The sequence below is a fragment of the Sceloporus undulatus genome, chromosome 5 (assembly GCF_019175285.1).
Source record: "Sceloporus undulatus isolate JIND9_A2432 ecotype Alabama chromosome 5, SceUnd_v1.1, whole genome shotgun sequence".
NCBI lineage: Eukaryota > Metazoa > Chordata > Lepidosauria > Squamata > Phrynosomatidae > Sceloporus > Sceloporus undulatus.
In genome coordinates this window covers 3,122,343-3,139,603 of record NC_056526.1, presented here as the reverse complement: position 1 = coordinate 3,139,603, position 17,261 = coordinate 3,122,343, and the positions used below count along the sequence as shown (strand labels likewise).

The window sequence follows — 17,261 nt, the reverse complement described above, 5'->3', positions numbered from 1 at the left end:
TTCCCACCCACTCTTCAAAAACCAACTTCAAGCTGGTGGCTATTGATAGCTCCCATGACAGTGGGATGGTGAATCCACTCCAGGCTTTATACTAAGCATCAAAGGAGGTCTCCAAGGTGCTGAACTCTAGTCCTGAACAGCTTTAGGGCCATGTAGAGCTCCTTTAGAACTAGCAAAAACGTGGACTGGATTCAGTGCTCTGCTGACATGGAAGCCACTGTTTCAAGCTCTAAGTACCTACACCAAAACTTCTGTGCCCTGATGCAGGACTCATCCAATGCAAATATTCCTTGCTCCACATCATTGTCTGGCAGCAGCTTCCCTTGGAGTCTTTCCATGTTTCCAGGGAGGGATGGCCCAGAGACTTTATGCCAAAGCAGGCGCTCTTTGTGTTCTTTCCCACACAGTTGGCTGTGCTTTAATGCTGCCTCCCATGACAAAGCCTGATAATGGTAGAGCTGGCTGCAGAGGGCAGAGGCCACGGGGGCTGGATGGGGGGGAGGCAGTCTGGTCCCTACCCCATTCATTTCAGGGGAAATGGTATTCTTGCCCCCCCCCCCCAGCCTCATCTTCTTCCAAAGCCTGCAGCTCACTTGCCAAACAGGCATCAAGGAGCTGCTTTGCTTGTTCTCTTTCATTCCAGGTCTGGTGCAAAGTTATTGCCCTGATGCTATTCTGCTGTAGTCTGTTCATTCCCTGCCCTTGTCTCTTCCCTGGAGTAGGAGAGCTTGGGACCATAACCCCAGCATCTGGAAAATATCAGTATGCAAAAGGATCTTGTAGCACCTTTGAGACTGAGGAGTTTATCAAGTGGGGGGGCATCGGGAAAGAAAAAGCCATAGTCCTGGTAAGGTTGTGCAACTGACGATTTTCAGACACATTGCACTTATCCAGGATGTAACCCATGAAGATCCAGGAGCATTCCAACAACAAACCTTTCATGGGACTTCTCCATAAATAGTTTGTTATTAGAGCATTTCTGGATCTTCATGGGTTAAGTCTTGAATAAGTGCGATGCATTTGAAAATCTTCAGCGTGATTGTGTAACATTGCTGGGATGATGCCTTTTACTCCTGGCTCCTCCTCCCCTCACCCCCATCTGATCATCTCCAAACTGAGCGAAAGAAGTTGTACCATGAGCTTTCATGGTCTTGGTTATCTTCCTTGCATGTATGGAGTGAACTGGACATGAGCTTTTGTAGACTTGGTCTACTTCCACAGATGCACGGCATAGTCTGGTACCCAGGAAGGACCAAAGGTCTTTGCATCTAAGGAAGTCTATAAAAGTTTATGCTACAAACTTCTTTTGCACAGTTCATCTCAAAGCTGCTACAAGATCCCTTTGCACAGTGTCCCTTGTCAGCAAAGCCAGTGGTCAGGGATGCTGGGAGCTGTAGTTCAGGAAGCACTCTTGAGAGCTAGATGATTCCCGTCTCCCTTTGCTTAAAGTGAGGTGGCTAGAATTCTTTCCGACTGTCTCTCTCATGCACCCACCCACACATTTATCACATATGCACACACAACTTCCCAAGTGGCTTGTAGGACCAATATCCTGATATAATGAAAAATGTAGAAGGATCCCAGCCCCACAATAATGTACAAATTACAATCCCTTCCCCAGCAACTGGAATCCTGCGTCCCGTTCTGGGCACCAGAATTCAAAAAGGATGCTGAGAAACTGGAGCATGTCCAGAGGAGGGTGACCAAAATGGTGAAGGGTCTGGAACCCATGAAGCCCTCTGAGGAGAGACACTTAGGGAACTGGTATGTTTAACCTGGAGAAGAGAAGGTTAAGAGGTGATATGATAGCCCTGTTTAAATACTTGAAGGGATGTCAAAGGAGGGAGCAAACTTGTTTTCCAGAAACTAGGAAATGGAGCAATGGGTGCAAACTACAGGAAAAGAGATTTCACCTCAACATTATGAAGAACCTTCTGACAGTAAGAGCTGTTCAAGAGTGGAAGATGCTCCCTCGGAGGTTGGTTGTCTCCTTCTTTTGAGGGTTTTCAACACAGGCTGGATCACAGGGAGGGCTTGGATTGTGCATTTCTGCATGGCAGAATGGGGTTGGTCTGTATGGCCTTTGGGGTCTCTTCCAGCTCTCTGATTCCAACCTTGGCTTGCTTGCTTTTGCCTTCCATGGATTTCTGCCTTTCAGCTGCCTGGAGCTGGTTCTTGGGAAGTGTGTCCCACACCAGGGCTCTCAAGAAGAGTCATTAGCATCACACAGAGGACAGTTCATGTGCAGACTACACAACCCATCTTTCGGTAGATCTCTTTTTTTCCCTGTAGGTTTCGTAACTAATAAATAGGTTTCTAGTCCTCATGTTCGCAGTCTGAAAAACTGTCCTGTCGCTGCCTACAGAACAGTCAGAAAATGGGAAAAGGGGATTTCCTGAGCAGACCTGTGAAGGTTTTATTTGGCTGGTTCCACAGTACCTTAGGGTCCACTTTTTAATCCCTTTGGGTCCGTGATGCTTCCCCTTTTCTTTTACCATCTGCCTTCTTTCTCCTTCATTGGTCAGTGCTTGGATTTGTTGTTTATCACAATGTTGGTTGTAAAGGAATAAATTCTATGAGTCTCTGACATTTTAATGTCTTGCCCTGGCAATTTGGAGCAAACTGGACTGTGCCCCAGCATTGGTCTATTCTGTGTCCAAATACATCCTAGACCAGTGGCATTGGGAGGCTCATTTAGATTGACCAAAGAAGTCCCCATGGGCATCTTGGAGGGTGAGGGTGGCTACTGAAGGAGTTCCCCCATCTTGGCACAGTCTGCTGATGTTTCCTTGCCTAAGTTTGTCCCTGTAAACCTAAGAGACCAAACTATCTGGATATTACAAGTCCTGCCCTCTGATCTGTAGCACCCGTCTGGACGCCTTTTCCCCAGGGGCATCGTGAGCATGGGGCATTTGGAGAAGAGGGACTTTCTGCATTCTTTGGGACCCACACGGCATCATCTCCTTAGCTGGGGCTGACCTGGCTGGAGGACACCGATGAAACCTCTGTCTTTTGAGCTGAGCTGGACACGTCTGACTCGTCCGTCATGGGTTTGCCACACACTGTTTCCATGATGCATGCCCGAAACTGGAGGAAGAGAAATTAGAGATGTTTTAGAGCACTCATGGAGGAAAAGGGTGGCCTATGGGCCCCATGTGGCCCCAGGGACCCTAGTTTGTGTCCCCCAAGGTGTTACCCCAAGGTTATCCCCCTAGTTTGTGTCCCCTCTGCATACCTCCTTTTTTATATCAAATCGGTATCAAAAGGGATGTTTTAGGCAGGTGTAGTTTCCCAGTGTAGGAAACTAGCTATGAGAAGGAGAACTGACTGGCTCAGCATGGGAGAAAGCTAAGGGACATAGCCAGGAGAGAGAAATCAAGATCAGAATCTGCATAATCCCTTCATCGACTGGAGTGATGGTGGGTGATAGACTTTGTGTTTACAAATGAACAGAAACCAAGTACACTTCTCTCTGGGGGGGAGACTGCTTTGTCCAGAGACATTTGCAGTGATTGTCCAGCCATTGATAAAGCCCTGTTTCAGTATTTGAAGGGGTGTCATATTAAGGAGGGAGCAAGTTTGTTTTCTGCTGCTCCAGAGAATAGGATCCGTAACAATAGATGGAAGCTACAGGAAAAGATATTCCACCTCAACATTAGGAGAACTTCCTGACAGTAAGGGCTGTTTGACAGTGGAACAAACTCCTTCCTTGGAGTGCACTGGAGTCTCCTTCTTTGGAGGTCTTCAAATAGAGGCTGGATGGCCATCTGTCGGGGATGCTTTGATTTAGATTTCCTGCATGGCAGAATGGGGTTGGACTGGATGGCCCTTGGGGTCTCTTCCAGTTCTATGATTCTTCAGTGCATTCAGCCTTTCAACTTAAGGATTCTATGAATCTATGATATGGGGTATATGTTTAAGTTATGTCTTTTAACTTTTGTATCAGTTTATGTAATTTTATACTGTTTTTAGATGATTTTGAATGTTTTAAAATTTCACTGTAATTTTTTTTTAATTGTTTTTATTTGTGAGCCACCTTGGGTCCCTTCTGGGAGAAAGGCAGCACACAAATGAAATAAATAAATGAAATAAATAAATAATAAATACCCATCGCCCAGTAACAAAAAGCTCACCCAAACCCATCTGGTCTCTACTGCAGCCCTCACATTTCTGCACCAAGTGGAGAGCGAGGGAATGTCAGAGAAGCATCCAACTTTTGAAGTCGAAGACTTTCATGGCTGGCATCCATAGTTTTTTGTGGGTTTTTCAGGCTATGTGGCCATGTTCTAGAAGAGTTTATTCCTGAAGTTTATTCATGAAGCATCCAATTACTTTCCTTTAGCTCAGGGGTGGGCAACCATGGAAGGCCACAGGGCCACATTAGATCCCCCAGGAGACACTGGAGGGTTGCCCCACCATACTATACCTGTGCCTGAAAACAATATGATTCCCCCCAAATCCTCTGGTCCTCTTGCATACCCTTTCCATCAATACCTTCTGAGGTGTCACCCGGTGTGGTCCACACCCCTCACATCCCCTTGTGATGTTCTGATTCGTAGTCAACCCAAAAAACCTACTTCCTCCTATGTTCCTGGCAGGCTGGACATTACCTGTTTGTTCATGAAGCAGTAGATGATGGGGTTGTAGACACAGGCGCTCTTGGAGAAGAAGGCGGGGATGGTGACCAGACGCAAGTCGAGGCCGTGATCCCGGTTGTTGACCATGTACATGGCCAGGGCTGCATAAGGAACGTAGCAGAGGCAGAAGGACCCCACCATCACCACCACCATGCGGGACACCTCCCGCTCAGCCTTCTGGGTCGTGGCAGACTCCTGTTGCTGAGCGGCTACCTGCGTGGAATGGGATGCCATGTCAGTTTTTAATCACAAAGAGGAACTGATCAAAATAGACACACATCAGAATACAGTGGGCCCTTTTTATCTGCTGGGGTTTGGTTCCTGGATTCCCCCATGGATAACAAAATCCATGGATGCTCTAGTCCCATTAAATAAAATGGTATACTAAAATGGTGTCCCTTATATAAAATGGCAAAATCAAGGTTTGTTATTTGGAATTTATACTTTTTGGAGAGGAATATTTTCAAGATGTGGATGCTTGAATCCGCTTATATCTATGTAGTTGATACTTACAGCCCGAAGTGCGCCCAGGAGCTGCGAGTAGGAGAAGATGATGAGAGTCAGGGGGACGATAAAGCAGAAAATGAAAAGGAACCAGGTGTAATATTCACTCTTGTACTTGGTCCCTACGGTGTACCAGTCTGGACCACAGGAACACTGGAGACCTTCTGGGATGAACCTGGGAGAAAAAGGATGCAGGAATAAACAAGATTAACTGAAAGGTGAAGGATGATGCAGTACAGAAGGCTCCCATTTCCCCATGTCCTATTCTCTGGAGCAGCAGAAAACAAGCTTGCTCCATCCTCAATGTGACACCCCTTCAAAAACCTAAACAGGGCTGTTATATCACCTTAACTGTCTCTTCTCCATGCTAAACATACCCATTTTCCTCTCCTAAATCATGCTTTTCAGACCTTCCACCATTTTAGTTACCCTCCTCTGGACACACTCCAGCTTCTCAACATCCTTCTTGAATTGTGATGCCCAGAACTGGACACAGGATTATTCCAGGTGAGGCCTGACCAAAGCAGAATAGAGTCCTACCATCTTCTTCTTCTTCCATTTGTGATGCAGCATACACCCCGAAGAAGGCTCCTGTAAAACCCAAAGCCTTCCTCCCTGTTCTGTGGGTACATCTACATGGTAGAAATAACACACTTTGACCACTTTAAATGCTGTGGCCCCACCCTACAGAATCCTAGGGTTTGTAGTTTTATGGGGCACCAGAACTCTTTGGCAGAGAAGGCTAAAGACCTTGCAAAAGTAGAAATCTGATGGAGCCATGGCAGTTAAAGTGGTGTCAGACTGCATTATTTCTATCAGGTAGATGTACCCTTCCATAATTAAACCTAATAAAGGGATTCCACTACTTCTGCTGCTCTTTGCATTAATTTCCCCCCTGATTTTTGGGGAAATAGTTCCTGTCTTCCCCTCCTCTTTGTAGAATTGTAAAGTTGGACAGGAACCCTTAAGGACAGCCGGTCCAACCCTTTCTCCCCTCTGTCTCACCTGCTCCACCCGAAAAAGGGTGGGATGGAGACCCCAATCCCAATGAACCAAGTGGCCGCTACCACCAGCAAGGCGTGCTTGGAGTTGAAGCGAAAATTGCCAAATGGTTTGCAGATGACGATGTAGCGTTCGAAGGCAAGGAAGGCCAAGGACCAGCCAGTGACCAGACCTAGGACAGGATGGACAGAAAGACAGACAGACATAGACAGTTATGGTCAGACAGAGAGGGACCCACAAATCCAAGGCCTTCCGTTGGTTTCTTTTCTTCCTACTCCACCCTGAAGTTTGGTGGATCTCCAGACTGCAACAATACACATGGACCAGTATGGTGTGATGGTGTGAATGTAGGACTTGGACTCTGGAGATCAAGGTTCGATTTTCTGCTTCAACATGGAAACCTTTGGGTGAGTCACATGCTCTCAGCCCCAGAAAACCCAGTGATAAATTTCCCTTAAGGTTGCCATAAGTTGGAAATGACTTGAAGGCACACAACAGCAAAAGACCAGCGGTAGCCATACCTCAACCTCCCATTTGTTTTGTTCTGCAACATTTTAAAAATAGGGGGCAATTTTAGGTTAGTTGGTGACCTTGGGCAAGTCACACTCTCTCAGCCCTAAAGGGTGGCAATGACAACCTCCCTCTGAAGAAACTTGCCAAGAAATAGGGTTCCCTTAGGGTTGCCATAAGTTGGAAACAACTTTGAAGGTGCGCAACAACAACAGCAAGCTATGAGTCAGAAGCTCCTAGAACAGAATAAAATAAATGAAACACACACACACAGAATTTTGTCAAGACCGGAGGTTTTTGCCAGTCGTACCTGGTTTAGTTTTCTTTATTTTGGCAGTCTGTGTAGCCTGAACAGGTTTCATGGGGCAAAGAAATGAGACCCAGACCCACAACAGCTGCCCATGCCAGTTCTAGAATAAACGTATGGAAATGTGGCTGTCATTATTGTTGACTTCCATACTACACAATCACAGGGTGCATCTACACTGCAGAAATAGTGCAGTCTGACAGTGCTTTAACTACCATGGCTCCATACTATGGAATCTGGTATTTGCACTGTTGTGAGAGATGTAGCCTTCTCTGTCAGAGAGCTGGGGTGTCACAACAAACTACATGTCCATTCCATAGAATGGAGCCAAGGCAGTTAAAGTGATGTCAAACTGCATTAATTCTGCAATATGGCCACAGCCAGAATTAACAGAGTGCAAACTACGTTTCCTTTTTGAGAGCTCAAACAGCATAAGTAGTTTGCATTCTTTAACCCAGGCTGCAGCCACACAATGCAAAATTAACACAGTTTGATAGTTTGCAGTCATTGAAGGAAGCAGAGGACAAAGGGAGGCATTTTAAAAGCAGCTGGAAAATGGGATGGCAGAGGATTAATTGGGACTGTCCCTGCTGCATTGTGAATGTTGGAGGGGATGTATTCCTTCATTTTGACTCCTCCATCCTTGTGGATACACCTTTGTTGGCTTCCCTTGTGTCAAGCCCAGATCTCCCTCTTGTGTTACCTGCCACTGAGCCAAGGAAGGCCTCCAAAGCGCAGATGTGACGCCCAAAGAAGAAGTAGCCCTGCGAACTGGCCAGGAAGACAGTGAAGACCGAGAAGACGCAGAAGAGGAACCCAGCGAAGGAGATGTTGACCAGGATGTAGTTGAGCGGTTGGCGGAGCTTCTTGTACTTGACCGTGACGATGAGGATGATGGCATTAAGTGGCGTGCCAGCAAAGAAGACGAAGCCCATGAAGGCCGTTTGGAAATAGAAGGCCCACATTGGGGCGATGTGGTACTGGGGGCCATCCCAGGGCCCCACAGAGGAGATGTTCTCAAAGAGGTAGAAGTCTTCCTCTCCGGACATCCTGCCTCGTGCCGCTGACACCGCCGCGCGGATCTTCCCTGTGGTGGGATCCCATCCCTCCTATTATAGAATGCCAGAGGGGGAAATCCACTTAGGGGCTCAAGCAGAGATCAAGCGGTAATCCCCGATCATCCCAGAGGCAAACTTGGGGATTATGGCCTCCTAAGATCCTTACCTTCTGTCCTGTAAAACCCTCTGAGAGGTTAATCTCGTTTGTTGTGACGGTTGGAGGAGATGCAAGGGGTCTTGGGCAGGATAGCAGAAAGCACCAGCTATTCAACATCATTATGAATATCCTGGAAGATGGGAAATAGGGCACGCTTATGAAATTTGCAAGTGGCACCAAACTAGGAAGAACAGCCAGCACTCCAGAGGACATGATCCAAAATTCAAAATGACCTGAATAGATTAGAAAGATGGGCTCAAACTAACAAAATAAATTTCAATATGTACCGCCTGTAAGGTACTGCATTTAAGCAGGAAAAAAAATGAAAAGCATAGATAAAGGATGGGAGACATCTGGCTTGACTACATGTAAAAGGGACCTAGGAGTCCAAGTAGACCACAAGTTGAACATGAGTCAACAGTGTGATGCGGCAGCTAAAAAGGCCAATGTGATTTTAGGTGCATCAATAGAAGTATACTGTCTAGATCAAGGGAAGTAATAGACACTCTATTCTGCTCTGGTCAGGCCCCACCAACAATACTTTGTCCAGTTCTGGGCACCAGAATTCAAAAAGGATATTCAGAAACTGGAGCCATGTGTCCAAAGGAGGGTGACCAAAATGGTGAAGGGTCTGGAAACCAAGTCCTATGAGGAATGACTTAGGGAGCTGGGTATGTTTAGGCTGGAGAAGAGAAGGTTAAGAGGTGATATGATAGCCCTGTTTAAAAACTTGAAGGGGTGTCATATTGAGGAGGAAGCAAGCTTGTTTTCTGCTGCTCCAGAGAACAGGACCCGGAGCAATGAATGCAAACAGGAAAAGTGATTCCATCTAAACCTGTGTGGATTTTCTTTGCAAAAACTGGGAGCCACTCAAAGATTATAGTCAAGGTTTTTGAAACTTTTCTTTTTATTGGCAGGACCTACAGTGATAATGGGGATTTTCAGCATCAGCAAAACGCCTACCGAATGGCATTTCCCCCCTCCTTCTTCTCTTTCTGTTTCCTGAAAGGAAAAAGGTAGGGCTCGTCCGGGATTTGAACCCGGGACCTCTCGCACCCTAAGCGAGAATCATACCCCTAGACCAACGAGCCAGTTGCAACAGATGTCTTCCAGATGTTTTCTTCAGGCAGGCTATACAGTGAAGGTTCAAATTACTCTTCTATGTGGCAGGGAAAGGATTCGGACATGTGCCAAGACCTATGGCGCCAAACAGACACAGTCATTGTATCAGAGCAAAAGCCCAACATTAACTCTTTCTTCTATGGGACTGGAACAATCGGCACCATCTAATGAACATTAGCCAAGCCTGAGCCTCATAGAATGAATGGGAATTAGGAATAAATCTATTGGATTGCAGTTTCATCCTGCTGTAAGTCTTCCCTTGAGTTCAAGGAGATAAATCTTTGCTTACATTGTCCTTTCTTGCAAGGATGAACAGTTGCCTCATTTTCCTCTCAACTTTCAAGTGCAGAATAAAAGTAATACTAGTTGTGTGCAACAATCTCTCCTGGGAAGGCCTAAATACCCCAAAGGCACCAGACCCCTGTCTGGTCTTGGAAACTAAGCAGGGTCAGTTCTGGTTGGTACTTGGATGGGAGATCACCAACAAATATCAGGTGCTGGATGCTCTAGTTCAGAGGAAGGAATTGAGTTTTTAAAACCTACCTCTAAGTATTACTTGCCTCTTTAAAATTCATGGGGTCACCATAAGCTGACTGTCTTTTGTTGTTGTTGTTGTGTGTCTTCAGGTTGTTTCCAATTGATGGCGGCCCTATGGAGTTATCTTGGCAAGATTTGTTCACAGGAGGTTTTCCATTGCCTTCCCTTGAGGCTGAGAGTATGTGACTTGTTCAAGGTCACCTAGTTAGTTTACATGGCTGAGCCAGGATTTGAATCCTGGCCTCCAAATCACAGTCCAACACTCAAACCACTATGCCAGACATCCCAAAGGTTCCTGGCAAAGTAGTCTGTGTAGAAACCTATGTGTGTTTTGTGTAAAAATGCATTTTCTGCATCAAAAATAACAGTGTTTTTAGTGCAGGAAAAAAGAAACCCTGTTTCCTGAATAGAAAACGCATATATTCCTGCACAAAATAATTTTCTGGAATGCTTTGCACTATATGAATATCAGGAGAAAACTGCAAAATTTTTACTGCCACATTATTCTTTGCAACTGGGTTTCTCAGCCAGGAAATGACCAACGGAAAATATTCTTTCTATCCCTACTCACAAGTAATTCCTATTAACCTCTAAGACATTTACACACACACACACACACACACACACACACACACACCCCGAATAGACATTCAGGCACCTGTGTCTGTATATGCCTTCAGGTTGCCTCTCAACTTACGGTGATCCCACGAATTTCATGGAGTTTCCAACTTAGGCAAGGAATCCGCAAAGGTGGTTTTGCCAGTTGCTTCCTCTGAAATACAGCCTACAGCACCTGTTAATCATTGGTGGTCCCCCATCCAAGTCTTAACCAGGTCTGACACTGCTTAGCTTATAAGATCAGATGGGATCTGGTACCTTTTAGAGCATTTAGGCACATAGCAACAACAAAATTTTGGCTGGAGCCAGCATGGTCTAGTGGTCTGAAATAGTAAATCCTGCCTTTCTTATTCATGGATATTTTTATCCATGGATTCAAGTATCCATGGCTTGAAAATATTCACACACACACACACACACTCCAATAAGCAAATCTTCATTTTGCCACTTTATGTAAGGGGCAGCATTTTGCTATGCCATTGTTTTTAATGAGACTTGAGCATCCACGGATTTTGGTATCTATGGAGGTTCCTGGAACCAAACCCCAAGGGCTCACTGTAGTAGAAATAGTGCAGTTTGACCCCACTTTAATTGACACAGCTCCATCCTGACAGCAATTTGTAGTTTTGAAAGGCACCAGCACTCTTTGGCAGGGAGGTCTAAAGACCTTTCAAACCTACAAATCCTGGTATCCTATAGGATGGAGTAAAAGCAGTGTCAAACTGCATTATTTCTGCTACATAGATGCAGCCTAGAACACTGTGACACCTGGGTTCAGATCCCCAATCTGTATGGAAACTCAGCTGGTTGCCCTTGGGCAAGTCACACTCTCTCAGCCAGTGAAGAAGGCTATGGCAAACTTCCCATGAATAAATCCTGTTAAGAAACCCCAAGGAATCAACTGGAAGGCACCCAGCACTGAGATACGATCCTTCTGTGTGCGAACCACTTTGGTTCGAGCTCCTTCCACGCCATTTCCCTTATCTGAATCTTCCACTCTCCCAAAAGTCATCATGTTCCTTGTGGCTATCTAAAGGGAGAAAATGCAGACATACTCACTGAATTCTATAGGGTTGCATTCAACCTCTTCCTCATCTTCATTTTAAAGCAGGGCATCCTGCTTGCCATTTCACACATATGGAGGAGAGACAGAAAGTCACAGAAATTGTTTTGGTGCAGAAGAAGAAAGAGTCTCAAGTCACAGCTGGGAAATCAAGCCCAATGGCTCCTGATGGCTCCTACATCACTGGGACTGGGAATCTGCTCCAGGTTTTCTCTCAAGCTTTAAAGGGGTTCTCCAGGGCAATTCTGTGGACAGGTCCTTTAATGTTCAAGGTAAAAGCTGGAATGGATTCGCTGCCCCACTGGCAAGGAAGCTACCAGCTGCTGCTGGATGACTGTGCCAGCCAAAATCACAAACAAACTTTTGCATTCTCTAGAACTCTTTCTCAGCTTGGAGAAGGGACAACTGGGGAGGGTGGGTAGGACTAACAATGTTGTGTGCCTTCGTAGTTTCCAACTTAAGGCATTCCTAAGGCAGAACCTATCATGGGGTTTTCTAGGTCTGAGAGTATGTGACTCACCCCAGGTCCCTCAATAGGCTTCCATGGCCAAGCAGGGAATCGTGCCCAGAGTCTGGGGATTTTATCACACACGGCAAAATCAGGGGTTAAAAAGGTATTTTCCTAGGACATTTGTGCCATCAAGGGAAGGGAAAGATTTTCCCACAACGTGGCAATTAATGAGGACTTATCCCAGGAAGAACCAGGAATGCTCCAGCAACAAATCATTTACAGGATTTCCCTGTGAATGATTTGTTGCTGGAGCATTCCTGGTTCTTCCTGGGAAATATTTTCTGTGATTGCGCAAATGTCCCAGGAAAGGAAGGGAAGGATGACAGAGAGAACGGATGGCTTTGACTTCCTGCCCACTGGCGACCCTGCAACACTATGCGCTGTTGAATGGGCTCACTCAGATAATGAAACATGGCATGTAAGCATTATCTGGGCACTGTTCCCCAGCTACAGGCAGAAAGAAAAGCCAGTGAAGAGTAGAAGCGTTGTTGTCTCTTCTAATTAACTAGTATACATTATTTTTAGGTCTACAGTTTCAAGGAAAGGCTCCAAGCACTCTTCCTTGGGATACCTTTCCTGTATTGTATCCATGCAAAGGGAGCGGTATTGGCCTTTTAACAAATACAAACAAAAATCCATCAAAAAAGTGATACCTTTATTGGACAACCAAAATGCACAATATATTTGATGCAAGCTTTCGAAGCTCCATGGGCTTCTTCATCAAGCAAGATGCTACAAACCAAACAGGAGAAAAAATTGGAGATGTTAGTCAGATGCCTGCATGTTGTTTCAGTCCTTAGTAAAATGTTATGATGGGGAGGATATCTTTTGCAGGCAGGCTTCTTCATGCAGCAGTAGGGAGATTTTCAAAGTCCTGGATTGCAAAATGTTGAGATGCAAATGGACTTTAAATTTCCTGGACTTTGAGAGTCTCCCTATTTCTGCATGGCCAGAAGGAGAAGGCGCCTGCCTGCAAAAGATATGTTCCCCATCATAACTAAGGACTGAAACAACATGCTGGCATCTGACTAACATCTCCAATTGTTTTTGGTTTGTAACATCTTGCCTGATGAAAAAGCCCATGGTGCATCAAAAGCTTGCAACAAGTACATTGTGCATTTCTGTACTGTACCCGTCAGGCTAGATGGCATGCCGATTTAATTGACTGTTTGCTTGTGAAATGGACCGTCACTCCAGTGGTGAGCTCTGGTCTTTAGTTTGCATTCCAGAAACTCCCAGGATCGACTCCTCCCTGTTTGCAGTGGCTTTGGGTTGTTTTTTTTTTAATGTACACACAGAAATAAAGAAAGTAGTGTGATATCTTCTGGTTTCCAGAATTGCCACTGCATCATGGGAAGAAACAAACATCTAGCACACTGCAGCCACAGCTGGCTTGTTGGTCTAGGGGTATGATTCTCGCTTAGGGTGCGAGAGGTCCCGGGTTCAAATCCTGGGCGAGCCCTGTGCCTCTTTTTAAGCTGTGAGGGTTGCCTAGTTTTGTTCAAGTTTGCTTCTCCAAAGTAGATGCCAAGAAACCTAATGATGTTAGATTCCACAATTGTTTGATTGTCAGTGGTGTGAACTCACAAAGCAACATACGCAAGTGCATGCAGTTTGAAGAACTTGGCATTGTGCAATTGATGCAAACAGCAGTGGAGCACAATGTTGTACAATAAGCACATTTAGGATGCCATGGTAGAAGCACCGCTACACAACCAACAACATTGCACATTCAAGAAGCAATGATGGAAGTGTTACTGCACAACCCAATCCTTTGTACTATGACCACAGCCAGGCCAATGTGCCACAGACATTGATGCACACACAGTTCAGGTTGACAACTCCTTCTCCTGTTTCCCCCCTTTTGCCAAACAAAATGTATTTGTCTATTTTTCCTGCAACACACCAGCATGGTTCACCACCAGGTAAGTTACATGGAAGTTACAACCAGAAGTATATTTGGGCCAGAGACTGAAACTGGTGGATTTTGCCCTCTGTAGATGAGGGTAAAGATAAAGAGTAAAAGATAACCAAAGTTAGAATTATCTAAGGCTTAAGCAGTTGTATTCCCCATCACCATGGACAAATGTGAGAGCTGGACAGTGAAGAAGGCCCACAGAAAGAAAATCAACTCATCTGAGATACGTGGTGTAGTGGTTTGAGTGTTGGGCTAGGATCCTGGAGACCAGGGTTCGATTCCTAGCTAAGCCATTTAACCTACTAAGTGACCTTAGGTGAGTCACACTCTTTCAGCCTCAGGGGAAGACAATGGCAAACCTTCTCTGAACAAATCGTACCAAGAAAACTCCATGACAGGTTGGCCTTTAGGGTGGCCATAAGTCAGAAATGACTTGAAGGCGCACAACAATAATAAACTGGAGAAGAGTGCTGAGGATACCATGGATGGCGAAGAAGACAAACAAGCAGGTCCTGGAACAAATCAAGGCTGAACCCTCCATAAAAGCCAAGATGATCAAACTGAGACTGTTGTACTTTGGCCACGTCATGAGAATGCAAGACTCATTGGAAAAGACAATGTTAGGCAAGGTAGAGGGTAGAAGAAGGAGAGGAAGACTGCACACCAGATGGGCAAAGTCTATTAGGGAGGTCACAGGCATGAATTTGCAGGAGCTGAGCAGAGCAGTGGAGGATAGGGGTTCTTGGAGATGTCTCATCCATAGGGTCACCATGAATTGGGGTCAACTCAAAGACCGTTAATAATTACAAACTATCAGACAGGGGACAGGAATGCCTCCCGTCTTTATCCCATCCATGACAGCGATCGCATAGTTGCACTGATCCTGTCAATAAACTGTCAGTGAAGTGGAACTGCATTAATGCGTTCTTCCTTTAATACAAAATGAAGGGCAAGGACGGGACAATTCCACTTCAGTGACAGGACAATGACAGGATAAGTATGACGTCATGTCAAAGTCTTTTGGGCAATCGCAATCAATTGCAGTTTAATTATGGGATGCTGACGGGATAAGCGCAATGACATATGAAAATCTTTTTGTGATCACGCTATAAGGATGGGAAAAGGACGGGATAAGGACAGGATGTCCCCCATCTGATAATCTCCTAGGTATCTGTTTGACATTCTGGGGCTCAGTCCTTGCCCTCTTGATATGACTATGAGCTCAGCTTCACTGGCCTGTTATTTAACCCCAGGCAGGGCCATCTCCTCCACTTGGTGGTGAGGCCATCGCTTCAGGTGATTGATAGGGAGGAGGTGGTCTACCAGCCATTCCTCCTGGATTCCACATCCATTCCTTTCTGCTGCACCACCTTGTCCAACAACCCTGATGGCATGAGAAGGGTGTCTCACCTTGCCCTTTCATAGAATCATAGAGCTGGAAGAGACCACAAGGGCCAACCCCATTCTGCCATGCAGGAATTCTCAATCAAAGCATCCCCAGCAGATGGCCACCCAGCTTCTGTTTAAAGACCTCCAAGGAAGGAGAACCTCTAAGGAAGGAGACTCCACTACACTCTGAGGCACTTTGTCTCAGATGACAACATGCCATGATGGACCTGGACTCCTGAAGCTTTTTAAAGCCCTTGCAGGACTTGTTTCCTATGAGTGCCCTGGGAGTCTAGCAGGTAGATGACCATCCCTATCTTCACCACCAGTCAGTCTAGTTGCCTTTATTTCTGCACACCAGAACGGGCACATGGTGGCATTCAGCCATAGGAGATACATAGGGCGGCGGGATGTTCAGAGAGGAAACCACAGCCCCATAATCCAATTGGGTCAATCCCATTTTTGATCATTGGGCAGCTTTCCACAAGTGGGTAAGGAGGTCAGGGACACGCAAAGAGATGCCAGCCTGGTCTTTCACAATCACCATGGACGTGTCTGTTATGTACTATGTGGGGCATGCCAGGTTCACCAGCCACCAGCCTCTTCTTTGCAAGGGGCACTTAGCCACAGACAAGAGTACCACGTGGGGGGCAGGATGAAGACCCCATCTAGCACTAGCAGGCATCTGCCTCAGTTTGGAGCAATCTCTGTCTGCACATTCCTGTGAGCCCCTACACATTGGGATCTATAGTTTTAGTTTTATTGTTGCTGTGTGCCTTCAAGACATTTCCAATTTATGGCAACCCTAAGGCAAACCTATAATGGTAAGTTTCTTCAGAGGGGATTTGCCATGGCCATCCTCTGAGGCTAGGAGACTGTGACTTGTCCAGAGTTACCCATTGGGTTTCCATGGCCTAGTTGAGATTTGAACCCTGGCCTCCAGAGTCATAGTCCAATGCTCAAACCACTACACCACGCTGGCTCGGTTTTAGTAGAGATGCCAACTTGTCCTTTTGCCCTGGCACCATTATATTTTGGGCAGGTTCTGGCAGAGCAGAATTAATTATAGTAGACCCTTCCCATCCATGGGGGTTCAGTTTTGGGTTCCCCCATGGATGGGAAAAAACAGTTGCATCTCATATTATTCAATGGGTGGCGATATATGCATACTTGTATCAATGCGTCCGCATGCATGCACCACCATTTAATAATATGGCGAGCCTCAGATGCTAGCTAGTATCCACAAATGTCATTTTTAAAAACAAAAGCCTAACTTCCGAGAGAAGTCATTTTATAGAGCCCAGCCACCATTTTATAGAACCTAGTCTACCACAAAATACATTTGTTTGCAGTCCTTTGTGATAGCCTATGAATTCATGTGCCAGGTGGTCCTTTGTGATAGCCTATGGACTCATGTACTTGCCGTCCTTTGTGGCAGCCTATGGATTCATGGTATGGAGCCCCAGCAGGTCAAGTGTTGCCAAACTGCATTATTTTTGCAGTGCAGATGCAGCCTTGGGTGCCAACCAAGCTGTGCCTGCTTCAGGTGGCCGCAATGGTCGATGCATAGAAGGGCTATGCCTCCCAAGGGCAAACGTGTGCCAGGTGGTCCTGTGCCAGCCCTCCCGGAGTGGGAAGCAGAGAGAGAACAAGCCCATCCCAGGAAGGATGAGCAGGAGAAAGCGGCTTAAGGAGAAGGGATTGATGCAGGCCCCTGACCCGGGGTGGGGGGATAGAGGGGGGATTAAGGGCAAAGTGATTACCCCAAACTCTCCTCCAGCTCCTCTTTTGGGTTGGGTAATCGTAAAGCTGAGGAAGGGGAGGAGGGGGAGCCACATATTTCCTTGGCAGCGCTACTAGAATATGTCTCCATGGGCAGAAGAAGGCCTTCCCTTGATTTCCCCTTGGCTCTTGTCAGGCATAAAGCACCT

At 46.0% G+C, this 17,261-nt stretch overlaps 1 protein-coding gene and 1 non-coding gene across 2 annotated transcripts; both read right to left on the bottom strand.

The window, feature by feature from the left end:
* Positions 1 to 2,964: 2,964 nt before the first annotated feature.
* OPN1SW (opsin 1, short wave sensitive) lies at positions 2,965 to 8,009 on the bottom strand. The gene is made up of 5 exons (XM_042469019.1): positions 7,664 to 8,009; positions 6,147 to 6,315; positions 5,151 to 5,316; positions 4,611 to 4,850; positions 2,965 to 3,087 (listed from the first exon to the last, which is right to left on the bottom strand). Exons 1-5 carry the CDS (start codon positions 8,007 to 8,009, stop codon positions 2,965 to 2,967), a joined length of 1,044 nt encoding a protein of 347 aa, XP_042324953.1.
* A 1,185-nt stretch (positions 8,010 to 9,194) lies between these two features.
* TRNAP-AGG lies at positions 9,195 to 9,266 on the bottom strand. The gene has a single exon. It is a non-coding gene; the product is annotated as a tRNA-Pro (tRNA).
* Positions 9,267 to 17,261: the final 7,995 nt, after the last annotated feature.